The sequence below is a fragment of the Nothoprocta perdicaria genome, unplaced genomic scaffold (genome assembly GCF_003342845.1).
Source record: "Nothoprocta perdicaria isolate Ctin4 unplaced genomic scaffold, notPer1 scaffold_126, whole genome shotgun sequence".
Taxonomy (NCBI): domain Eukaryota; kingdom Metazoa; phylum Chordata; class Aves; order Tinamiformes; family Tinamidae; genus Nothoprocta; species Nothoprocta perdicaria.
Genome location: NW_020454383.1, coordinates 451,606 through 478,458, shown reverse-complemented (window position 1 = coordinate 478,458; position 26,853 = coordinate 451,606). Strand labels below are relative to the sequence as shown.

General features: G+C 36.9%; 1 protein-coding gene across 1 annotated transcript in view; it reads left to right on the top strand.

Annotated features, from left to right (window-relative positions):
• Positions 1-26,853, top strand: part of LOC112942350 (potassium voltage-gated channel subfamily KQT member 1-like) — a 468,427-nt gene that overhangs the window by 266,309 nt on the left and 175,265 nt on the right. Inside the window, exon 15 of the mRNA XM_026033255.1 lies at positions 3,878-3,939. Within this exon, the coding sequence (XP_025889040.1) occupies positions 3,878-3,939 (62 nt within the window). The remainder of the gene's footprint in view (positions 1-3,877; positions 3,940-26,853) is intronic.

Sequence of the window (26,853 nt, the reverse complement as noted above, 5' to 3'; positions counted from 1 at the left end):
TTTAATCTGGCCAAGAGAATTCAAAAAAAGCTTGATACAGAATTTAAGTGATCCATCTTTTTAATCTCTTCTGTCTGTCATTTGTAACAGGCTCTGTCTGACAAGAAAAGAAACTCAATCAAAATTCATGTTACCTAAGGCAACATTATTATTTGCTATTTTATCAGCTCTAGGTTTAAAAAGATAATCCTGACATGTTTGAAGAATGCCCACTTTGTAAACACAGAAATATAGATTTTGCCATAAGCTCATCACAGTATTTTCCTACACAGAATTTTACACAATAAAAATCAGTACAAATATAGGTCCAGGAGTTTTCAGCAACATCAAGATAGACATAGAAAGGTGGTGGTATCTCTTACCCCTTTACAGTTCCTGGGGTCCCAATCTGGTATGTGATACAATTTCCCGAGATTTTGAGCTATCTTTAGAAACCTGGAAGTTCCTAGGGTCACAAAACTCAAATTCTTCACTTTCCAGTGTAAACAAAAAGTTTTTAAGTAGATTTTAAAATATCCTGACATACTACATTTCTAGCTGTATGCATCATAAGACTAAAAATCAAGGATGGTATCTTTCTCTGTAAAAGTAGAGGAGATGATTGTTTCCAGCTTTTATCATTTTCAGACTGTCTGGCAACAATTCATTTACTGTCTTAATGTTCCCCGTAAGTATTTTTTCTAACCAAGGAAAAAATCTTTTTTTCTCAGAAGTTGAACATATTCTGATGAGATGCAACACAGTAATTAACTAAAAAAAAGTATACATATATATATATATATAGAGAGAGAGAGAGAGAGAGAGAGTGCTATCCCTCATTTAATTTGCTTTTGAACTCATTTCAGATTACAATTGCTATTCTTTCATAAAAGATAACAAAACTGAATAACCAGTAATATGTCATTTATTTCATGTGCTTCTATTTGGGGAATGGTTTATGATGACCTTTCTTCTGTTCTCAATTAACGTGGAGATTGTTCAGTTTTAAGATTTTAGACAAGAGTCATCTCATTATGATCACTAGAAAAGATATACCTCACCTTTGTGAATATATTAAGAAATAAGTACAGTATCATATTGTTTTGGGAATAGTATAGTATGTATATGCTGGAAAGTGTAGGCCTTCAGGGGAAAAATGTATATATTAGGCAAGACTAGATGACCCAGAACTATTCAGTCTCTTTAAGTCTCATTTTTTAATATTCTAGTCTATTACCTGGTTCAAATCTAAATATGCAAAATGGAAGTTTTATATCATAGCAACCATGTGATATATGTTGGGTTTCAGGATGTTTTCTTCCTACTGAGCTAAAATTTGTCTATGTGTTTCTTCATTCTGTTTTTGCTAAATGTAGCTTCTCCTATAGTGATCATGAATGCTTCCTTGTGTTTGTGCACTGTTATTGGATCGCTAACTCAGAAATGACTCAGTTAATGCAAATCAACACAAACAAGAATCAGCACTAAAAAAAAGTTATTTTTTCAAAGCAAAGGATCAAATAATTATGACATTTCAGATTTATCGTAAGGCATTCAATCTTTTCAAATATCTAAAACCAAATAAGCCAGTGTAGGAAGTCTAGTATCTTGTATCTTGAAAAAGAAATCAAAAGAAGATGTAAAGTCAAGATAGAAATCAAATGTATAAGAGCAATTCACAACACTCGGCACAGCAAGTGCAAAGCCTGTTCATTTAAGACATTCTTTATTAAAGGAATATACTGTTAAATTAGAGTTAAATGCCGATCTTAATGGGGTCTGAAAAGTGGGAAAGAGCACAGCCTTATTCTCAGTTATACAGCATACAGTAAAGTTGTGGACATGCACAGCAACATGAATATTCGTCATGCTTTTCATGTTCTCTGTCACATAGCACAAAACAGCTTTTTACTGCTTGTCTGCTTCCTGCTCTCCTGTTTTCCACTCCATGTCTCATCTTAGAATAGCAAAATAGTAATAGTAAATTACTATTTAATTTACTTGTAATAGAATAGTAAAAAGTGTTGATAATTTGTTTTGATTGCTTTCAGAATTCTTGGTGAATATATAGAGGATGTTATTAGAGTATGTGACACTTAAAAAGAAAGTGTTTAGTTCGTTTTAGTTTTTAGAAAGTGTTTAGTTTGGTTCTGTCTTTTGGGGTGAGGGGAGCAAGGGGGGAAGTTGTTTTAGACCTAAGCAGAAACACTGCCTCGTCATTCCTCTGCAAATCACATTCCAGGTTGGAAATCTTAAACACAAATATATGCATGGTTGTTCTTAAATGCACTTTGAAAGATGAAGTTTCTGCAGATTTATGAACTACAGAGTAGATCGTAGAGTCAATTATTTCCTTTTAGGCACAGACAAATACAAACTCAAGACTTACCCCATCATATTTTAAGAGGTTTCTGAGTTTGTGAACTAATGAATGATGAGGAGGACACATGCACAAGCCAAGCTGTGTCATTTATTTCTGTCCTCTCACGGTGTCCTTGAACAATCTTCAAATTGTGTCTGTTTATGGAATTTATTTCTCCAGATGCTTTGATAAAACATTTCTGCTATTGAAAAAGGAGCTGGCAAAGGACATAACTGTTTTAGATTTCTGGATGGCCTATAGAGGAGGAGGAAGAAAAAGTAAAAAGGGTGCTCTGCCAGCATTGCTTCTCACTAGGGTCTTTCTTTAAGATCAGGTGCATATAATCTGGGTTACCTCCAGATGAACATTGGTGCAAATGTGTCACCAAAAATTAGTAAAAGTATATACTAATTTTGTCTCATGTAGTATACCCTCCTTACTGTAAAGCAAGCAACGTCCACAGCGTAATGCAAGAACCTGAACTGCAAATCAGCATGTGGATGGGCAGTTTTTGTAGAAGCTGATACACTGTAAATTCACATACCAACCTTCTTTCCCATAAACCCTTCTTCATGTTGTGTTCATGACCTGTGCAAAATGGATTGAAATAGCTTTTAAAAAAAGCTCACTCATAAACCCAGAATTATTTATGGGAAAAATAAAAAACAAGAAGCAATTAATCTATCCTGTTATTGAAAAAATAGGTTAGTAGGTAGAAGTGCTTCCAAGTACCATCGACACAAGTTTCTAAGTCACTTAAGTATTTGTTATATTCTTTCCTACGAATATTTTTCCCTTCTCAGAATAGATGTATTATTTTGACTCATTTCCTGCAGAAGAACACCCCTAGATCAGGTATTAATTTGTAATAGGTTTAGTAAACAAAAAGAATAAATCAAAACTTGTTCCACTCTCTTTTCTGGGTCCCAATCCCACAATTCACAGAGGATGAGTAAAACAAATTGAATAACTGGACTTAAATAACCAGGTGTCATAAAAGCTGGAAGGTGACATTAGGATCAAGAAGTGAAAGCTCTTCCCAGTGTGACTTGTTTGCAAGGCCATCACGAAGGGATAATTATTTTATATGTGTATGTTATAGTTATTGATAGATAGTGTGCATTGCACATGCTATGTAAATGATATTAAAAAAAAAAAGGAGGTTATACCCACACAGCATATCTGTTCCACCTAAAGCAGCCATCTCATTTATCTCAATGCAGCTAAATGAGATAATTAAACAAGGAATAAAATCAACTACAACACTCTTTCTAGTCATTTGTGTCCATGGGCTGCCTGCTTCTAAGACCAAGTTTAGACTCTTAATGTAGGCATGTGAGGTAGACAAATTAAATCCCTCCTTGCCCACTACTTTCTTTCACTTCTGAGTTCAATGAAGATTTTTACTCTTGTTAGGTTGATATTGTATATACTGCTATAATATTTTACCAAGTCTCTTTTAAGCAGGGCTAGACACACTAGATATCATTCTTTGAGTTAATTTTCCATCTAAGTTCTTTTTTTTTTTTAATTTAGAAAAAGGGGTAGACAAAGGATACTATACTGTAGGAGCCAGACTGATCCGACTAGAGGATAAGGTAAGTGCATAAAAGGTTTTTTTTCTTTTTTTTTTTCTGTGTAATGATATCTGATCTACAGACCTGCAAGATAGTATCTTGGCATGATTTACTTTAGAATTACAGGGAAACATAATAAAGAATAATATCTTAATTTTTGTAAAAGAGTCAATGGTGTATCATGTACATGTTGTTCAGCATTAACCATTTACCTGCCATACACATTTGATTCTCAATTAAAAAAAATATAGAACAACTGTCATGTTAAGGCCAAGTCACACATGTCTTGTAGATACATACCATGAACTGACAAGGTGTTTGTCATACCAAGATCAGAGAACTAAACAGAAAGGCCATTATCAAGAGTCTTCGCAAGAAGCAACAGCTGATATCAGAGTTAATAATCTTGAGGTTCCTTGCCCTTACTGCATAGTTTTCTCCTGCACAATTATCCCTACATCAGTTCTGCCCTTCTCCTCAACCCCACTTTCTTCTCTCCAAGAATTTGTTCATCTTTGTTTTCAGTTAGAATTGCATAGATGTTTACCGAAAGGCCAAAGACCAGAGAGACCCTATTGTTTCAGGCTTATTACATCCTCAAGAGTTTTTCTCATTCAAGTGATAACAAAAGTTGGCTTTAAAGAACAGATCCGTTTCTCTAGTTTTTTTTTTGGTTTTTTTTTTTTTTTGCTTAACTGTCTTGAAGGCATGTCTGTCCCTAGAAAAGTGGCACCTCTTCTCAGATTAATCATGCAAGTTTTATTTTATCTGCTTCCTGGCAAAAGGAAAGGGAAGAAGTCTTTCATTATTCTTGAAGTCCATCTTGAAAAATACAGAAAGATAAATTAAATAAAATTCCTTCCTCCCTCCCCAAGTATCTACTGATATTTTTTATATCAGCATTGGAAATACTCAAGATTGCGGTTTTAAGGAATAGAACAACTTTGACTTTTAGCTTTCTTGGACAATGTCAAGGAACCATCTTCATAGACATACTAATGTGAGTTAACTATTAAAGCTCATTGGTCGCCTGTGTGAACACTCTCATTTGAAGTGAAAGTGTCTTAATTCATTTCAAAAGGGATATAGCTATCTAACTTCTGTACATTTTCTAAAGTCACACCACTGCTTCACTTGGATGTCTTTATTAGATCCATATAGAGAAACCCACAATACAGGTTTGAAAGTTTTGCAATAAAATTATCTATGATAATTTTGATTACTTTGTGTGGGAAATATTACCAGCATTGTAAATCCTTATTGCTTCTCTGAAGCAGTTGTTCATGGTCTCCTAACTGCTCCATATTTCTGAAGAAGGGAGGTTAGAAAGTTATTAATGTGTCTGGCACTGGTCCAGCTTTAGGGCCATGCTGTTTTTTTGATAACGTTCAATTTGAAACTCTTAACTTTGACCCTGTGGAAGTATTTTGGTGTAAGAGGAGAACTGGTACAGGAGATGATTGTATATTCAATAAATTCTGATAGCTGCTTCAGTTCAATAAATTGCAGATAGCTGCTCTGCCTTTACAACTTAAACCTGTTAGAAGCTAATTCCAAAAGTCTATCATGATCATTGATGCTGCTTCAGTGTAAATGCTTAGAGATGATAAAATAATACCATTTGGATTTATCATGTTTAGTGTCTATTTCAGACATGTGATAACCAGTCTATAGTATGGATTTCAGTGTTCTTGGAACATCAGTCAAATGAAAAAAAAAAAGGTATAGTCCTTTTAGGGTCATTTAAGCATAATCTAAATAGAGTTGTTGCAAGTTTGGTTTCAAGCATCTGTGCAGGCAAGGCTTAGCCACAATCCTGTTTGAAGAGTTAATCTGTAGTAGTTTAACTAGATGCATATTGTATGGGACCCTGTGATTTCTATCACTACATTCATTATTCTGGAGAAAAGAAGTAGAAGAGAATAAGAATGCATCAAGATATTTTCATAAAATGGCATTATGAAAGATGTTCAATCTCTGCAGCTTCCTTGTTTTCCAATCTAACTTCAAATGTAAAATAAAACACTAGAGTCCAATTCACACAGAACTCAGAGCATTTATTCTTTCAGTACAAATTAGTCTTCTTTTAAGTGCATAGGACTTGGTTCTGTCAAGAAAGCAGATACTGTACTAGGAGGACAAAAATTTGTTTTGTGTGAGGTTTGTGTGTGTTTGTGTGCACTTGCATTTTTTGGCACATAGGGCTAAAATATACATGTTTACATAGTGAAAACAAAGTTAAGCTTCCCAGATATTCCTATTTTAAAAGGACAATAGAAATGACCACATCCTGCTGTCAAACTGCTTCCCCTAAACCATTTTCCCATGTTGCAAGAGCTCTCCTGCTTTAACAGTTCACTGTGCAGTAGCTGCTATGTGCCCAAACGTGAAACAATATTGGAGTCAGGAAGGACAAGCCGGGCTTCAACCTTTGAGCAGAATAAAGAAGCAAGGACATGTCTGACATCAAGCTCCAGCTGGTGGTGAAAAATGATCTCTCCCTTGGAACTAGAAAACCTTTGGGATCAGCTTCTTTCCCCTGGAGAAATTATTTTAACATTCAGTCACCCAGTGTAGTGAGGGCAGCCTCCCAGGCAAGTGACACATCTAATAAAATGACACATTTTTGGACAAAGGCCAATTGGCGCAGACTGATAAAAATGCAGCACAGATTCAAATGTTTCATCTGCAAAAGAAAAAAAAAATGTGTGCCAATAAGCAGTTAGTATCTTTCTAGTCCAGACTGATCTTTCCCTCTAGCGTTTTCTGGGTTTTAGCTGTTTGCATAGTTAAAAAGGGAATCGGAACATAATTCACCCACTGAGAACTGTGTATTGTCCTGCATACAGCCATATTCTTATGTTTTTCTCTCTTTTCTGAGACGATGAGAGATAGAGAACTGTGTATTTCTGATAGTTAAAATAAAATTCCTTCCCTTGAAATGTCTCCTGACATTTGGATTAAAATGTGGGGTTTGCCACGTAGATGTAAATCTCTCAAGTGGTTGCTTTGAGGCAAAGATGTTTCAAAGAGTCAAAGAGAGCAGCCTCCTATTCATTTTGCACAAGCACTGATGTCTGCAGCCTCTCTTTTGTGTCTCTCAGGGCTTTGTATGCAAGCTTAAGGTAGCAATAAATAGGTAGGCAAATGTCAGCATGCAGTGAAACAAGTGCGAGTCTGACGTAGAAGAGGGTTGACATGCACTTGTATCACTTTAATCATTCCCAAGCTGATTAGAAAAGGATGAAATGTATGGTGGCAGTTTCCAGACAATATGTAAAACCTCTTTTGGCAATATCAGTGCTGCCAAAAGCCTTACTTTTTTCATTGACAGGGCATGTTGCATAGTGCAAGTTAATCCATAGCACTTTTCAACCTGTTTTTCTCCAAGATAAAATATATATATATATTGTTGTGGGCGGGATAATAGCCTATTGTGGTTCTTTTCATAAAAACACTGAGACATTTGGAACAAGAATGGGGCTTCTTTTCCAACACATGACATGTGCCATTTGGCCGACCCTTTCTTTAATTCGATGGCAGGGTTTAATTTTAAATTGTGGTAGATAGCCATTGACAGATTCTTTTGAAATGTATTAAAAGAGAGATTGCTTCCAAGATGATGTTCTAGAGCTGGCGTTAGTTTCTTTTTAAAATTGTAAACTAATGCCTCTTTATGATGAAATGAGTATTCTTTCTTTTTCTTTTCTTTTCAAAATCAGAAACAAAAATTGTGGTACGCTATGTCAAACTGCACAGAAAACTATAAATAAAAACATGAGAGAAAAGAATCTACAAATGAAAGGTTAGAACGGACAGCTGTGTTGTCTTTGAAAAAGAAATCTATTAGGTATTTTTCTAATTATATGGCAGTCTTCTTTATGTGGTATTTACAGTTATGATTTACGTCCATATTACCATAACTATTTCCATACTTATAGCAACATGTGATAATGCTGGGAGCCAAAAGCAACCATTTGGTAGCATTTAAAAAATGCAGAAACACTAAGAGAAAACAGGGCAGTAAAGCAGAGCCCTTCTGAGCTTTATTCATCTGACTAATGCAAGCCAGAACAAAAGTATCATCCAACATAAACAAATGTAAGGGTTGGATTGTGGTGGTAAACTTTTTACCAATTTAAACACTCATTTTAATGTTGGGAGCTAAAAAAAATGGCCTCAGACAAGCATGCTTTTTCTCTATCATCTTCTTCCTCCTGAATAACAATAGGAAGATTGATGTTAGTGAATATGACTCCAGCTGTGATTACATCAGGAGTCATTAAATAGTAAAATATTTATCGTGAGGGTGCCTGCAAGCAACACTATAGCAAAGGCTTTGTCAGAATTTCCATAATAAACCCTTAATTTGTGGGTGGGGTGAAGGACATAACTGAACTGTAGTTTAAAAAATAAAGAAAAGAAAAAAAGGGAAAAGGTTGAAAAATGGTGCACAATGTGTCTGTTGCAAAATGAGTGTGTTGCATTTTTGAGGTTTCAAGAATATGTCAGGAATAAACCCAACAAATGCATTTGCTAACAAAAACGTATTTTGGCATTGATTGCGTTTTTTTGTCCCCAGTTGCTTAAAGATTGAGTCATGCCTTATTACAAAGTTTTTCAGAAGGCTTCTTACAAATGGGAGGTATGTGGGCTCTGTTAGCTACTAAACTGGGTTGATAATGCTATCAAGCATCAAGTAGCTATGGAGATATCTAAATATCTATGGAGATGCATTGCCATTTTTTCCTTGTAAATTAATTTTATTATGCATTTTGTCCTGGCCCTCTACTTTTTTTTTTTTTAATTATTAATATGCATAAACACTTGATTTTTTGAAGCTTACCTTCTCAACACAGATCCGCATTTGTTTATAATTAACTTAGCCAAACTGACTGGCAATTCCCTTGTGAAAAATGGGCTTTGCTTACTGTACATTTTCTTGGAGCATATTCAGTCTAAAGAGGCAGACAAGAGATTCACAGAAAGGGATACTGTAAATGTGTATTTGAAATAAGTTGTCATTAACCAGATAAAAGCCTTATCTCATTTACTCCATGGCAGTCCAGCACCCTACCAAGAAGTCATTAATTTTTTTATTTTCAAACTATTGTCTCATTAAAAGAAATAAAAATAAGTTTACTGCACCTCCCACTTGAAGCCATGTTGTCAGTATCTTGTTACTTCAAGTTATTTATGCTGGTGGAGTTACTCTGGACTTATGGAGATGTAAATTACAGCAAATTCTTTACAGGATATTAAATCATATTCCAGCTCATGTTCTCACATTCTGCTCAAGAGAACTGAATCAATAAGGTGAAAGCGGAATTAAGACCCCGAAAGTTCAGTACTAGCCTGAGTGAAATTATATTTTTCATTTGTCATACCTCAGTGTTTTGAGGATAGTTGCAGTATGCTGGCAATTTAAGATATGGTAGACCTGAAACTGCATATATTTTCTGGAACATGAACTGGAACATCCAAATTTTTGGTTTTTATCTGAGCACCAATTAACGATGATTTAACAGCTTAGATTTCAGCAAAATCCAAACACACAGCTTTTCTACTTTTTCAATCCATAAAGGAACTATAGCAGCCTGGACTTTTTTTGATCACTTGACATGATTTTATACTTCTCACATAAACATTGCTTAATACAGTTTAGAGGGAAAGACCAGATTTGAGCTGCCAAGTTGCAAGATTACTGTGTGAAGGATCAGACAAAACTAAGACCTAACTTTGACAGACATTCATGCAAAAGGAGGAAATGGATAGATAATATTTTCTGAAGTATGTGTGAAAGAATTTTAGCCTGAATTCTTTCCTTATGGAACCTTATCATATATGGTATATGGTAGTACCCTCCTCTTATTGAGTTTGTACACTATTTTCCATTATAAAATTCTATTTTCGGTTGCATACATCTTTGCCAAATTTTAGCCATCTGGGATGAAATTTTTCAAGGCAGATGTCTGCTTCAGGCTCATTTTTTAAGGAAAATATATATATGTTGGTGTGGGTCGTCCTTTCTGTGCTGCAGTAACCTGACCCACTGTGAAGATTCTCCCAAAAGTCAACACAGAAATGTTGATGGAAAACACTTGATCTTCTTCTAAATTTGAGCAAGAAAATTGGACAGGAATGGAACACACTTTGCCAGTCTTGAGACCCAGAGGCCTGATCCAAAACTCAGTGAACTCAGCAGGAGGCCTTCATATGTATCAGGCCCTGATTTTTAATGGGCAATGGAGCAAAGAATTTTGCAGAGAGAACATTTGCCAGGATGCAATTCACCACCATAAATCAAACGTTAAATAATTCCAAAGCCCAATAAACGAGCATGCAGATGGCAGTGCATGCTCCCAGGTGACTGCACTGACTGCTGATTAGGATCCAGCTCTAATAGCTTGGTCTCATTTAGGGCACTTTCAAGGACTGCGGTAATTAGGCAATTGGTACAATCAAGCTGCTTTTCTGCTATCTTGGCTGGAGCTGTTCTGGTGGAACCAAAACCACCCATCAAACAATTACTCTTGCCTGTGACATCTTGGAGCGTGCTGGGCTGGGGGAGGTCAGGGCTTGCAACCATATGCCATGGAGCAGCCCGCAGTTGGTTTTCACCTCCCTTTCATTTAATAAGAAACAAGGAGAGTTGCTTGCAGAAGATATATTCTCTGCTAACCTTCCTTGAAAAGAGCATACATTAACTGCAGATATCATAGGAGATAGAAATAGTAAAGTGATTTAAAGCTGCTGGTAAATAATAGAACCCTTGGGGAATGCAATCTTTCATGGGCTATTATGACACTGGAAATCTAATCCATATTGATATGCTTGAGATGTTTAACTTGAGGGAAATCTTATTCCCAGTGCTGCTTGTTGCCATTTCTGCTAGTCCAATCCAGCACTCCTCCTGTAGGAGTTAATACTTATACAGAGTAAGTTCAACAGTCCACCCAGATGCAGCTCAGCCCTTTCTTAGCTGAAACAGAATTATTATTTAAGCTTGATTTGATAGTTCAGAAGAAAATATTTTCATACTTACAGGTTGCAGTAATTAAGAGCAGAAACTGCAACTGGTGTTGCAAATGGGCTGTGGCAAGTCCTCATGTAGCCCATGTAGTAGAGGAAAGCAAAGAGTTGAGTTGAAACTCTGTTCAAATGAAACACTGCTGAATCAGAGCAAGCATCTGTGCAGCCATGGGGCTTTCTTTCTGTTACTGATGACCTGTATTAGATGCTAGGGGATGGACAAGAGCACTACACATCTGAATTATTAGAACTAGTCTGTATATGCCTTTGCAGTGAATTAGCTATAATAAATAAGACAAAGAATACTGTCTAAAAGGCATATTGAAGAACAGCACAGCTCTGTAAAAAAAAAAGTATATATATATGCATGTATATATGTTTATATGCATACACATAGGTGCACACAGGAATATTCTGGTGATCTGTCAGACTGTATTAAAAGAGGGACATGGTCACCCATTTTAGTATATTCTTGGTCTTCATATATGGTATATGACATATATGATATATGAGGTGAGGGAGGCAGAGATATAAAGTGTGAAAAAACCTAGAGACTCTTGTCCCCTATATTCACTACCAAATTGTTATTTGCAGCATGTAGCTTTTTATTTTGTATAGAAACAAGATAGTGAACAAATCATCATTGTATATTCTCTTTGGTAATGTAATTACTTCTCCTGCTAACAAATAATGTTGATGAATGATATTCGTATTTTTCATGTTTAGAAGCTTGATTTCGATTTCAGTGCTGAGCTCTGGGATGTTTCAAGTAAAATATGTGTTAGTCAATAAGTAACAGTGGTGGCCAGCAATAGGACTAGAGGAAATGGCCACAAACTGAAGCATTGGAAGTTCCACAGGAACTTAAGGAAACACTTCTTGACAGTGAGGGTGACAGAGCCCTGGCACAGGCTGCCCAGAGAGGCTGTGGAGTCTCCTTCTTTGGAGATCTTTAAAACCCGCTTGGATGCAGCCCTGTGCCATGTGCTCTAGGTGACCCTGCGTGTGCAGGGTGGTTGGACTAGATGACCTCTGAGGTCCCTTCCAACCTTAAGCATTTTATGATTCTATGCTTCTATGAATATGTCTGCTACACATTCTGTTCACTGAGAGCAGGAAAGGGGAACTGAGCTCTGCATATGAGGAGGTAAGGTGGTGCAGATTACCTCAAAGCCCTTTTTGAACATGTAGGTACAGCGCTTAGTTTATTTAGTTTGATCCTGGAGCGTAATTCTATGCAATGCCAGAATACAATTAAATAATAAATCCTTAAATGACTTATCTAGGGAGATACTCAAGCTCTTGTAGCTGAAGAATTGTGCTTTTTGAAACAAACAAACAAACCAACAATGCCTTCTTAGGGCTCACAGAATCGCAACTCTTTGAGTTTAGAAGGGACCTCTGGAGATAAATTGCACAAGCACATTGCACAGGATTGTGTACAGGTGAGTTTTGAATATCTCCGGAAAGGAGACACTACAACCTCTCTGGGACACCTTTTCCAGTGCTCTGGATTGTAAATGGATTGCAAAGCAAATCTAATACATACAGAAAACACTGTCCAAAAGACTGTCATTTAAAATTTGGACTAGCACAGGGCCAGACTCTCTGCTACCAAGTCATGTTAAAAGTCTGACCTGATCAGATCTCCACTGGATTTAGGATCTGGTTAATATGGCATCCTTGCCTCTACAGCAGAAGAAACTGCAGCCTATCAGCTCTGAAATGTTATCATGTCTCCTAGTATATTTTTTGAAGGCTTCAGTATTTAGAGGCATGCAGTCATGTGAGAATTTTTTAAATTCCTGGTTTCTAGCCCTCACTGTGGATAAAAACATAAAAAGCAGGAACTCTGAAGCCTGAAAAATCAAAAGAGAAATATCAAATATATTAGATTTACTTAAAATGACAGCTTTTTCAAGACAATCTAGTCACAATGATTGTAACAAACTCTGTCAGTTACTAATAGATATTACAGCACATTGCCCAGGGGAGGCAGAAAAGCCATGTGGGATGCCAAGTGTTCGCTCAAAAGTAGAATATCCTTACCTCTCTGCTGCTACACATGCAGTGCAATCAGTGCATTTCAGTTTAGTTCAGGTATCTCATGAGCAGCAGATATTGCCATGAGGACATACCCTAGGAGGCAGCAGAAGACCATGTTCTCTCTAAGCAAATTTTAAAAATTACTACACTGGCTTCCCAAGAGCTGCACATTAATGTTATTTTTATTACTGACTTTCAAAGGGTTTAGTGGCTGCAGCCCTTATTTGCTTTGCAGAGCTTCTTGTCACCACATGGATCTGGAGGTTTCTAAAACCACGATCAGCAAGTCATCTCCTCTGCGACAAACTTCTAATCTGTGAAAGGCTTGTAGCACTGAGTAGGTGCCATGCAAAGGGTGTTAGCACCTTTGTGCAGTGCTCAGTATGCCTTGGTATTTTTAATCAGAGAGGAAACACCTATTTTTTCTGCTGTTGTGTCTAAAATAATCTGTAATTTCATGGCAGTAGGATGTGCCCTTGGTGAGTGCCAAGGATCTGGGGTAAAGATTTATGCCTGAAATAGCCCAAGCAATTTGTTCAGAAACCGTTTCCAAAGAGCAGAAGGACTGCATCCACAGAGTCTGCTCACCTTGCTGTATATATGTATGATTACCTTATAATTTGGATACCCTTTTTCAAAACTGTGTGGCTAGCTGGTGAGGACCAGAGTAGCTTCCTGAGCTTACATTTATGGAACTCTGTTAGGGTTGGTCTGTCCATTCAACCTTATAATTAAGCTGCTCTGTAGCAGACATCTGCCCCATTGTAAAAGCCTGAGTCCAGTGCTGCAGAGATGACTGTGCAGTTGAGGACCTCTCTGGAGGATGAAGTCTGTGCAGGAACATGAGGCTGAGGAGATGGTAGCTTGGCAGAGGGGAAGGGTGGAGGTGAAAAGAGAGCTACTCTTGCTGGATGTGTAAAATTAAAAAAATAAAAAATAATAAAAGGTTTTCTTAAGAGATTTTGGAGCCTGACCTCCACAGCTTGCTTCAGGCCATAACTCATTTAACGCTACTGCTCCTAAGGTGTCTTGCATGCTTACTGAACATTTTTCAGTGTAGTCATTACATATGTTAATAGGTTATTGAGTTGTAAATGTACCTTGATACATGTATGCTTATATAACTTTAAATACAAATATATATACTTTGCATTTTATATAGCTACAGTACTAGTATTGGGTAGCACTAATATGGGGATCTAGTATTGCTAGATACCCATAGCTCATCTTCTTTAGTACATTCTTTAGCACAGTTTAGTATCGATAGAAGAAATATCTCAGTTTGAGGTGATGAGAACAGTATTTATTTTGAGTACGAGCTACAGAGTAACTCCTACTGCAGGGAGCATTGAAAGTAAGTCAGTTTCTAAAATCCTTATCAAATTTTGTCCTGAGCTGAAATTGGAAAAATAGCCTTTTTTCCTGTGATAAAACCTATCTGCTTGGGGGGTAAGATACTGAATGGTGACAGGAACTACTATAAAGATAACACAACCTTAATATATAGGGAATAGGGTACTCTATATGCTGCTTTGTGCTTTGTGATTTCCTTCTTTGGCTTGGACGGCAAAAATAAATATCTTATATTTGAAAGGTAATTTTTAATTCTAAAAGTATGTTTTCTGCATTTACTTAATTTATCGAGATAGTTGGGCAGGCTGATTGTAGCTCAAACTGACTGAAGTAATGGTTATGTCATTCAGCAAGAAAATTCCCTTGTGTGGAAAGAGTTTTGTTTTATTTTATTTCACTTTTTTTCTCCTCTCTCCTCTTCCTCAAAGGCTATACATACAATTCAATGTCACGAAAGAGAAGTAAGCTGCAGCCAGAAAAGTTGAAATTTTGAGATAGAAGAAACTATATATAAATTTATGAGAATTTCTTGTTAATGAGGTCATTTGTGTGAGGACAGAAAAGGTGCAGAATAACACTAGATAGAAAAATCTAGACATTGTAAAACACATCAACAAATTTGGCACATACATTATTCCCTTAATATGCCCCCAATGTAATCTATAGATCCCACAAATGACCACATTCTATTTATGTATGAAAAAACTCCTATATATGTAGCAGTCGTAAGAGTAGCAATTTTACTAGTGGGAAAAGATTATTGTGGTCTCTTTATATAGTGTATGGGTTTACTTAGAACAAGTTCTTCAAGAAGATTGCAGAATCATGAAATACTGTTAAAATATCATGATTATATGAATTTCATATTAAAAGGAATACTTCACTTTAAGTTGCAGCTCTAAAATTACACTGCTCATTCATGATTTTTTTTAATGTATAATTGGCTGCTCCAAAAATGTCACAGTAGGAGGAAAAAAAGTTCATTTTCCTTGGCGTGTGTACCGTTGCTATTCCTGTGTTCATTTGGCTTGGCTCAAGTAATGAAATGCTACAGTCTGAAATAACTTTTTATATGTTGACATATGCATTTAACTAGAATAAGTGGGAAGAGTGGACCAAGTTGGATTCAGCAGTGAACAAAATATATCTTGTATTACACCTTTTACTATATCAGCTTACATTTATGATTCTTTTCTCATTTCTTCACTGTGATGGGGTACACACCCACAATGTAGCTGTACATGTAGCACAGCCTCAGGCAAAGACTTGGAGAAAACTGCTTTGCAGCATGTTGATTTTAATAGGGGATAAGAGAGGAGAGTATGAAGAAAAGGAGGAAACTGAGGGACGTAATTTTATCTGTGGATGCTGCCAATATCACTTCATTGAAATACATTCAGCCAAAAATCTGTTGCTTTACAGAGCAAATGCACCTTTGCTTCTGTTCCAGTGGCCCTTTGGTCTCTGCACAATGACAGACCCTTTGCATCTTGTACCACATTGACTTGTATACCCCTAGACTGGTCGGAATCCTGATCATTTATGTCCCTGAGCTAAAGATTCTTCCACACCTCTATATGTCAGATTTGTCAGTCTGATCTGTAAATTACTGATTGGCAGCTTCAATGTTGGATGCTATGCAGCAAGAGAAAGTGCAATCCTGCATTGAAGCCAAGTGCGTGCTGCATAACAGGGGTCTCCTAGGCAGCATATTCCCATGTCACATCCCCTTCCTCCTCATAAGAAGATGCAGGTCTCACCCACCAGTAGTCATTTGCAGCCGAAACCCCCCAGTATGAAAGATGCTGCCATTCATTCATTGCTCATCTACTTGTAGACTTTCCTCCAAGCCCAGATCAGAGGGCTGTCCCGTAGTTTGGCTGCGCCTACATAAATTTGTGGTTGTTTGGCAGGGTCTGGGTCTTACCAGGGAAAATCTTCAACCATCCTGGAGGCATAGCTCAAGGCTTAAAAGCAAGTTGTATCAAAAGAATCCCAATGATCTTTTTAAGGCAACTTCATGATTTTGAATGTCTGTTTTGCGACCCTAGCACTGCGGTTTGATACTTTGCTCTACAGAAGTAAAAGTATCTGCATTTAAAACTGGTCACTATCTCTGGGAAGGAAAGATGCTTATGCTCCCACCTCCTTAACACTCACAAGAGTCTGACAATTACTGGCAGGAGATTGTGTGATGTGACAGCTTGGACTGGGAAAGACATGTTAAAGCTTCACAGTGGTGTAGTTGTGCATTTGTTTTGCAAACTGAGCAAAAGACACCTTATTCAGTTATAAAGAGGAATCTCGGGCCCTGTTTGCAGAAGTTCATCCCCAGGACCACTCCCTGGAGGAGCTAGGGCTTGGAGGACTTGTGGAGATGAAAATCATGACACACCTCAGGATTTGTACACTGTTAGGACCTGCACCTAACCACATCTCAGTGGAATTTTGTAGCCTTTGAATGTTAAAATTTTATGTCCAAAGATCTAGGGGTCAGTTCAAAACAAAACAAAACCAATCCAAGTCAAAAATAGTACTTAAAGAAACTACACAAATATGTTTTTTAAAGTACACTGCATTCCAGTAAAATGTCCTGTGGTGTAAATCCTGCAGAGGTTGGAGCTGCACCTTTTTGAATTGCTTTATCAGCCTTATGCCCATGTAACCTCACATTGAAATGGAATCAAAATAAAGCAATATAGATAGAATAGGGAAAGAATAAACTTCGGTGTCCAAACAGATTTCAGTGTCCATTTTTCAGAGGCTTTCAGGCTTTCTTTTTCATTAAGCTAATAAATAATAAATATAATCTGTTAGGTATAAAATATAATCTGCTAGGTATAATACATTAAGGGCTATACACATTTTAAAAAATCTTTTACAAGTCATTCAAATGCCATTAAAATTGTTTTACTTTGGCTTTTCTTTTTTCTTCATATTCTTATTCTCACAAAGAATACTAAATAAAACTTTTTGAAATATGTATTTTAAAATTGCACTTGATCTGAAAACTAAAAATCTCAGCCTGCATGACTTAAGTACATAGGATACCTATAGTGACATTTAGAAGGAACACATGAATTTTCACCATAATTATTGGGTTATTATTGTGGTATAACATTTATACACATTTATAAATTAATATATATTTTATGAGGAAATGTCATAATGTAGATTAGTACAGTATAGGAAATGAACTGTTGAATTATATATCAAACTCTACAAATATTTGCAGTTTCACTAGCGTGTTGTCCAGAAATATATCTTCTACACAAAATTTGTCAGTCTTACAAGTGATGATTCCTATATTTAGATCCCCCATATTTATCTGTATTAGTGCAACAGAGTTTACCCATTTGACTTTTGCAGAATCACAGAATGATTAAGGCTGAAAGGGACCTCTGGAGATGATGCAGTCCAATCCCTCTGCACAGACAGTGTCATCCAGAGCACATTGTCCAGGATCACATCCTGATGAGTTTTGAATATCTCCAGAGAAGGCGACTACACAAACTCTAGGGGCAACCTCTTCCTGTGCCCTGTCACCTTCACAGTCAATAAGTTTTTCCTTAAAATCAGGCAGAACTTCCTGTGTTTCAGTATGTGGTCTCTTCTGCTATCGCAGTCTAGCACTGAAAATAGTCTGGACCCATCCTCTTGGCACCCTTCCTTCAGATATTTATACACATGGATAAGATCCTCTCTCAGTTTTCTCTTCTTTAGGCTAAGCAGGCTCAGCTCTCTCAGCCTTTTATCTTAGGAGACATGCCTCTGTCTCCAAGGATTTGACTTTTTCCTAGGTGGAAGTGACAATACAAGCTGGTGTTGGAGTTATCAAAATGCATATTTTGCTTAGATGTGATAGCTTTTCTTTGGCCAAGATCTGTTCCTTTGTTGTGTATATGCTAATTCATTCATACATTAAAAAAAAAATCAAGATTTTAACTGGAAATGCTCCAGGAACCTAATTCTGTATTCCTTTATTCTTATTTCTCCCTGAGCATGAAACTCTCAACAGGACTTGAGAATGTGGTATCTAATTTTAGAATTAATCAACTTTTTTGTCTCACTAAATTTGCTATTTTTTATGTGGCCTGTAATGCAGGGCAAGTATTACATCACTCAAATGTGCCGTCTTTTAAAACAAATTTAAAGATTCCAGCAAAATGGATTCTGTCTTCTGTGTCGTTTGGGAAAAATCTTTAAGTGTAGCAAACATCTTATTAGCATCTAAATGAACTGAGTTTTATGTGTTTATGTGTACACATGCCATCAACTTAAAAAAAAAAAAAAAAAAAAAAAAAACTTAAAACAAAACCCAAAAGCCATTAATGAAGTTTAGAGACTTTAAAATAGCAGTTCTGTTTGGAATATCTAATTGCTGGGTTTCTGTTGTTGTTACTGCTTTGGTACACTGGCTGGCCCAAAAAACAGAAGTGTAAAGAGAAGCCCGTGTCTCCCTATGTTCAATGGGTACCTGTGTTTCACCAGTGGTAGCCTTGCAGCATTCATGGTCCTGTGGCTAAGGAGCTCCAGTCCCTGCTTCAGCCACGCTGCGTTTAAACCTCTCAATTACAAGCAGCAGAGACTCAATTGATGGGAACTGTAAAATGGTTGCATTTCTTTCTGGGCTGAATGATTTACCTATTTATAGCTGCTATATTTATTGCCAGCATCAAAGAAAAGATTGTACTTGTGCCATTTCATCTTTTCCCGAGTGTTGCCTGCAGATCTTCATGACCCTAATATGCAGAAATATTGCCCCCACTGAGCACCACTTGCCGACTGGAACAAAATCATTAAAGGGAAAATGCAGTGCTACCATGCCATAATACTTCATAGATCATTTACAAATATTATTGCCAGGGTAAATACATTTATCCTGAATACTTAGTCTCTAATATATAGCTTATTTAAGTTTGCAAGAATGGTGAAATGTCACTTTGAATATCTCCAGCCTCTTGAAAAACTGTTAGTGCAGAGGGCAAAAGAAAAAACTTAACTGGAAAAATTATGCAATCAGTCTTTTTTTTCTCTAGATTTTATTTGCTTCAATGGCTCTTCTTGTAAGTGTTCATCTGCCTAAGTGAAGTTAGTTAGTGTTTGTTTAATAGAGATTATTTAATATCTCATTTAGCATATCATTCCCTCTATCTCTTTTTCCTCTCTTATAGCTTTTTACAGATGAAACAGTGTTTGAGTGGGTTACCTCTAATAGCAATAGAAATGATTACATCCCTTCTGTCACTTGTTACTTTTAGGTAAGAACTCCAGCTGCTGTAATGTGTTTTGTTTGTTTGTTATATATTTTTTATATTTTTTTAATATATTGGAGTGATTTTAGATTTACAATTATTATCTTTATTTCTAGTTAAAAAGGTTGGGGGTTGTTTGGATTTTTAGATAGTGATGTGAGGAGAAATACCCAAAAGGATAAAGGATTTTATAGCATCTTTGTTAAACTTTGGAGGCAAATTCTGAAGAGAAGGGACAATGTGGAAATCTTTTGGGAAACCCATTCAATGTCTATGGAGGGTATGTGGCTGCTAATACTCTATTTTGGAAAATAGACAATGGTTTCATGTATTGTTTTCTGCCTTGACAGCTCAGCAAAGGTGTTATCTGTCAGATCTTTTCATACAATATTTGAAATCACTTCATGAATAAATGCCAAGATATTGTCTTTCATGAACTTGCCATAAAAAGTGGCAGTTTGTGAAAACTCAGGGAAAGGAATAAGGGAGTAGATCTAATTTAAGCATATGTGGAAAAGTTTTAGTTCCGTTGCAATAATCCAGTATGAAAATAGAGAATCTAGGGAAAAAAAAAAAAATCAGTCATTTTGGAAAACAAGAAATAATCCCATTCAAAAATGACAGTCTCTACAACTGCAGGGATGGTCCATATCTTTTTTGGCAATTCACTCCATACCAATCTCTGCCACATGGCAGGGCATGGCCAGGCACTCTCCAGATATTCTGGGGATGGGCAGGGAGAAAACCTCAGCAAACTCAGCAGATAAACTAGGGGAAGCATTTTAAAGGAAGGGAAGCAGCTGGAGTTGGTCAAAGACTTCTGATATAAAGGGCCTGGAAAATTTTGTACATACCTCAAACAAATCCCACATAAGACTAGGGAGAGGGGAAATCACCTTCCTATGTGCTTTTTAGATGACAAATGACAGGGTTTCCAAGAGCAAAGCAAGAAATTCTCTGCACTTTAGGACAACACAGGTGTGCTCTCCTGTAGAATTTGGCTTAGAGATTATTTTGTCATTGAAATCAATGGAAAATAGTGGATAGGTCTTCTGACTTCGTCTTCTTCCCTCATTAGGCCTTTGCTAGTAGATGGACTTCCCTTTTATTTGTGGTTGTTACTTCAGAATAGCCTGAACTTGTCTTCTTAGTTTCCTGTGCGTGAGACCTACTTTTCTCTGTCTCTTGGAAAACATCAAATGGTTCTTTGAGCTGTGGTTTGATTCATTTCCTTCCCAGAGGCATTTGTTCTGAAGTTTCTGGTGGGTTTAGGCGGTGGTGCCTGCCCATTGCCCCTCTAGAACATTAATCTTGGTTCCTAACAAGCAACGAAGATGACATCAAAGGGCAAAAGAGGAAGTTTGAGTAAATATCTGAATTAAAAGACAATAAAAGAAAGGAACTAAATTAGTTTTCAACCAGACTTGTATGGATAGCTTAAGGGAAAAAAATGGACTTCATGTGTCTGTTAGGCTGCAGCAATGTAATCAGCCCAAAGTAAAATACCTTGGGAAAACACGCAGTCACAGTGGCTCCAAGCTTACAGGATAATAACTATATCCAATAATCTTCCATCTCTTGAAAAGTTTATATGTGAGGGGAAAATGTTTCCAAAGCATTAGTAGTTAGTAGTAGCTGCAATGGTGAATCTCCAGGGTGGTTTTTGCTGTGCTGTGTGCCAAGATTGCAGGGCAGATCTCAGAGAAATTGTGCAGCCTGAGAACCCGACGTGCTGGTTCCTGGCCACCCCAGGACCACTCTTCTCTGAAAAACTGTATCATCTTTTCTCACTGTTAAAACCCCACAGCTTTTGGAGGTACCACAGTTGAGTGAGCATCCCCGCTACAACTATATTCCTCCTCAGGCTCTAAGGAGTGGGACGAGAGAGAGTATTTAGGATTACTGTAAAGAGCAGAATTATCTTCCAGTGATATTTTCCAAATGGTTTAGGGATTTTACCAAAAAAAAAAAAAAAAAAAAAAGTAGAGACCCTTTCCTATGCATCTGAAAGGAAGGACACCTTGCAGCTGTTGTTGTTGTTTTCTATTTGTCTTATATTTTCTAGGGCATGGAATAAGTATCAGAAGACTTTACTTGTGCGTAAGAACAGTGGAATATTTTTGATCAGACTATTTTGTTTATGGACTGCATAAAGAGAGTTCTAGTGAGATTCTAATTTCACTCCTAAATCTCCTTGCTAGCAGCAAGCTGTATTCTGCTCAGTAAAGCTGTCAAAATTGTCAATTTTACCTTTGATCATAGTAACAAATCTCTTTGACCCCAGGTTTTCAGAAGTGTTATTATATAGAGAGTAAAAAAAAAAAAAAAAGTTGCCCTTTCCAAAGGCAGGTTCTAAAGCTTGAGGGAAATTATAATGTTGCATGTGAACATTAGACTATTACTGACCTTTGCCCAAAGAAGTAGCTTGAAATTTCACTCATTAGTAATTATTACCACCTCTGGAAAATAATGTTATGTGCAATAGGTGTGAAGAAATTGGATACATTCACAAAATGACATTTTAGTATAGGAAGCTAATAGCTATGAAGCAATTACAGTGCTGTAACAGAAACATGTTACATTTCAAGATATATAGATACTATATCTGTCTTGTGTGCATGATATTTTCAGGCAATCCAGACTTTCAAACAGCTGAATATACCCCCAGGCATTTAAATGTGTTTCAGTAAAACAATAAATGTAAAAGTGTTTATATACACATGAACCCAAAAGGGAGGATTCAACCTGAGTCTAACCTGGCTTTGGTGAGGACAAGTCCTGAGAAAATACAGCTGCACCCCCACACAAGTCTGGTAGTGCAAACAGCATGAGGTGTTGTGTAATGCAACTCTTCACCTCCTTGGATTTCAGATTGCATTACTGTTGCAGCTAGGAGAGCTGTGCAAGTGCTGAAAAGCATTACTTTTTTTCTTACTGAGTAAGAGAAACCAGACTGAAGCAGCTAGGTCATATGCAGAAACTGAAAAAAGAATACACTCATCTCTACTTAAAAGTCTGTGGGGAAAAATCAAAAAAGAACAACAATGACATATTAAACTTTAATGAGAACTAGGTAAAGTTCCCAAATTCTTCTTCTCTTTCGTTAGTTGTCAGTATCTGTGGCTGGTATAATGTGAAAAATACTCTAGTTCACCCAGAGCAGAGTTACATTTTTCATGATAGTAAACCGATGTATATAAATATCTGTAATTCCAGGATCCAACCTCAGGAACAGCATGGCAAAAGCAGTTTAGAAATCTTATGCTCAGTACTTCATCAGAACAGTGCTTTCTTTCTTTCTCTCCCTGAGTTTTTAATAGTCATCTCAACTTGAGATGACTGTCAGCACTTTCTTCTCGTAAGACACAAATTTGCTAAATATATATTCTGCATGTGTGTAGATATAAATATTCACAGACGCCAAGTTTATACTTTCTGTAGTAAGTCAAGTTCCATTTCTGGTTCATTTTCTGATTTATTCAGTGCTGTGTATTGCTTTACATGTTGCTTTATTTTTACTTGAATTCAACCAGTTTCAGGAAATCTCGTGACATGATTTCATACAAGAATACTATTTCAGACCCAATGCCTCTATAGCTGAACTACTGAACTGTTCTTTTTTTTTTTTTTTTTAATTTTCATCTCTAGCTTGTTCATGTTTTTGGATTATGGCACAACAGAAGGATTGCATTTTGTGTTTTTGATAAATACATATATGCAGTGACCCTTTTTTTTAATTAAAGATAAAGTGGTAAAAGATGAAGTACCTGGATTTTGCACTGTACAACTGAGAGCAGTCTCTGAACAATAGACAAATGCATGTAAAAGTATGAGGAAGAGAAAAGGAGCTCCAGCTGAGCTAGACTGCAACTTGACAGCTAAAGCAGAATCATAGAATCACAGAATGCTTAAGGTTGGAAGGGACCTCACAGGTCGTCTAGTCCAACCCCCCTGCTCACGCAGGATACCCTCCCTGCTCACACAAAGTAACTTGATAAAGTAGAACCAGACCAGCATAATCAAAACAGCCCATTGAATATTTCATAATCCAGGAGACTGGCTTAAATAAAAATGGCTTTAAATCCCTTTAAAAAATAATGCTGTCTTAGACTTTTTGTATTAGAGGAGAAATGTCCTAATCAGAAAGATGATTCCCTTTAAGTCTTTTCAACAAAATCATTAAACAGTTTGCGTCATATGTTTCACTGAAGAATTTTGATGCTTCTCTAAAGAATAAGATCAAATACTCATGTGTGTCTTACAGGGATCTGGGGAATAAAATATTTGTAAATATTATCTTTAGAAAATATACAACTATCCTGACTTAATAGTGAATATTAAAAATATTTTTTATATAGAAACCGAGGTCTAAATAATCAGTGCTCATTGGAAACAAAGGTCTTCTCTGCGCTGAGATTTTTTGCTCCCTGGAAAGAGGAATGTAAGGATGGGTAGACAGGCAAACACAAACCTGAAGTCACACTACCTTGAGCTCTTGTTTATGTTGCTTTTATCACACAGCCCAATCTCTTATTATTCTGCAGCATGCTGCAGCTAGAGAGTTTCCCTTAGAAATGCATAGTTTCCCCTCTGAAAGTTTTCTCTGACACACATATTAACATGGTTAAAGAAAATCCCATATAAGTTCATACAATGACAAAAACAAATAAACAAAAATCTCTGCTAATACAGGCTTAAATTGCCACCATTTCCTCATGCCTTTCCAAACTGCTTTGCTCAGCAAAACTTAACCTCTGAACAAAACGCAGAAAATTAGGATTCTTGGCATGTGCCACCAGAAACATGACTGTGACCCCTAGAAATTACTACCCCTGGGAATTGCTCAGATATTCTCCAGGTGAGTTCACTGCAGTAAGTTTCTCTGAGTTTGATGTTCCAGGACTGGATGGGCTATCACCAGGTAAGATTAAATCTGCATTCATTTTTGGTTTGCTTTGCATTTCTGTCAGTAAATTTCCTCTGTTTTAAACATGACTAGAGCGGTATTTTTACAGATTTTAGAAAAAGGTGCCTTAGCCATCTCTTAATTCCAGTTCATTCTCTGCCTGATGTGGGAGCAGTACACTTTTTGTCTTAGCATTCCTTGGAGTTCAGACAGTTTCCTATCTCCCTGCCATCTATTTTGGGTATTAGCATGCATCAAAGGGCAGAACACACTATGGGCAGACTCCTTGGACTTGTCTTTACCACTCACTCTATCACCTTCCTTCACCTTCCTCCCTGCTTCACATACCATCTCTTATTGCACTCCTCCTTTTCAGCCCCAGTAAAGCCTCTCCAGAGAGACTCCAGTGGATTTTTTTTTCACCTTTCTATGTCTCTCCCACACCTTTCTCCTCTTACTTCCCCCACTCAACAGTTTTCCAAGGAAAATTCACATATGTGATTTATTTTTGCCTTGCAAAATGTTACATGTCCCCAGCAAAACCACCAGCTTGCTGAGCAAGAGTTGGCTGTAGCTATAGGGCTGGGACTCTTTGCCTATATCTTTTTTTGAAATATCTTGGTCTGGCTACAACTTACCTTCCAAGGCAATGGTATATTATCTTGAACCATGAACCATGCTGCATCTGTTGAAAAAGGCTAACTGGGAAATCTCACTCAAGTGCTGTGTTTTTAAACATTCCAGTATATTTTAGACTGTGAGTCTTCACATGCTAAATACCTCTCATAATAAATTCTTAACATTACATTTCCAAATGCTGGAATTAGTGAAGTTAGGTAAGAGATAGTCAGAGCCATGATTTGAATCCATTCAAGCCTGATGGTGATTTGGAGCACAAACTGGGTTTTCTGAACACCTTCTTGGATTGTTCCAATCATGCCCCTAATGCCAGCAAGTTGCAAGGTAAGCCAAGTAAGCCTGCAGACTTTTAAAAGGCTTGTAAAAATTATCCCAGATTTCAGGAGTTTTAAGTTTTAATTATAGCAAAACAGCTACTTCTATCAACATTTTTTTCCTGCAGATTCCCCCTATTAAAACATGGAGCAACAAAGCAATATTCTTCTGTTATCTCTGCTTCAAAATATTCAGTTATGCATAAGCTATGGTGAAGAAGGACTTTAAAATAACGTTACTAGATACCACAGAACAGAGATGCAAAATGTTTTGCGAAATCAGGCCTTATGTTTAAAAGCACTCAGATCTTAATTTCCAGTGAGTGCAAAACAATTTAATGGGTAAAATAAGCAGAAAACCTCAAGAAAACTCAATTTCATCTCAACCTCTTTATATAGGGAGTTGCACAAGGGGCAGTATTTTCAGGCATACTTGTCATGTTTCTTAAATTAAGTGTACAGTATCAGCTCTTTAGTTCCAAGATGGAACATTGCCAGATCCATGAGTTAATGCTGATGTTGGTAGATAATGTACCATTTTGGGCTAACCATGCAAGTACAAACTTGTGGGTTAGACCAAAAAAGCAGTCACTATACACTGACAGAAACTGATTCAAAGGTAGATTCTGCAATAGTTGTGCCCTTGTCCCAGGCTTTCAATTATGCAAAAATTAAATGTCAGTAACCTTTTGGTTCAAAGCAGAGATTTATGGTTAATTATAGAATTTCCCATGATTGCATGTTTGTGCTTCACTAAGTGCTAGATGAGGAGGAAAGTTGAAACAACTTCAGGGCTAGTACCTTGCTCTAGCAAAGGTGTATGTTCAGATATCTCAGCAGGGACCCTTTCTTATTTCCTGGTAAGGTAAAAAGGAAGGTTGACCTGACAAAGATTACACATCATTAGTGTTACAGAAAGGTGGTGGTTGGAGATGGAAATTTTCTCCACAGCTTCTATTCCTCAATCTTTCCTCTGTGGGCAAATCATTCAACACTCCCAACTGCAAAATAAAGATAAGGAGCTAAGCCTAACACAGGTTTAACTCATTCAAACTGTGAATTCTGCAGGGATGAGTAGATGACCTGTTATGGTAGGCAAAATATTTTTACCCTTCCATCAAGAGCACATATGTTTGATTATGAGTATGAATACAGATGCTTGAAATTCTGCTACTCTAGATGGCAGGCAGCAGTGCTGTCTTGGCTAGGCTGAACATTTAGGTATCTACCAAGTTTCTGAAACTATTTGGTTCCTTGCCTAGCTGAGATGCTTTGATAGAGAACAGGAAGATGGGCTCAGAGGAGAGTTAGGGCAAGTAGCATTGCCTCCTGAGCTCAGTCACGTTGATGTTCAGCTGCTAATCTGAGTTGTAAGCCCTGCTCTTTGAAT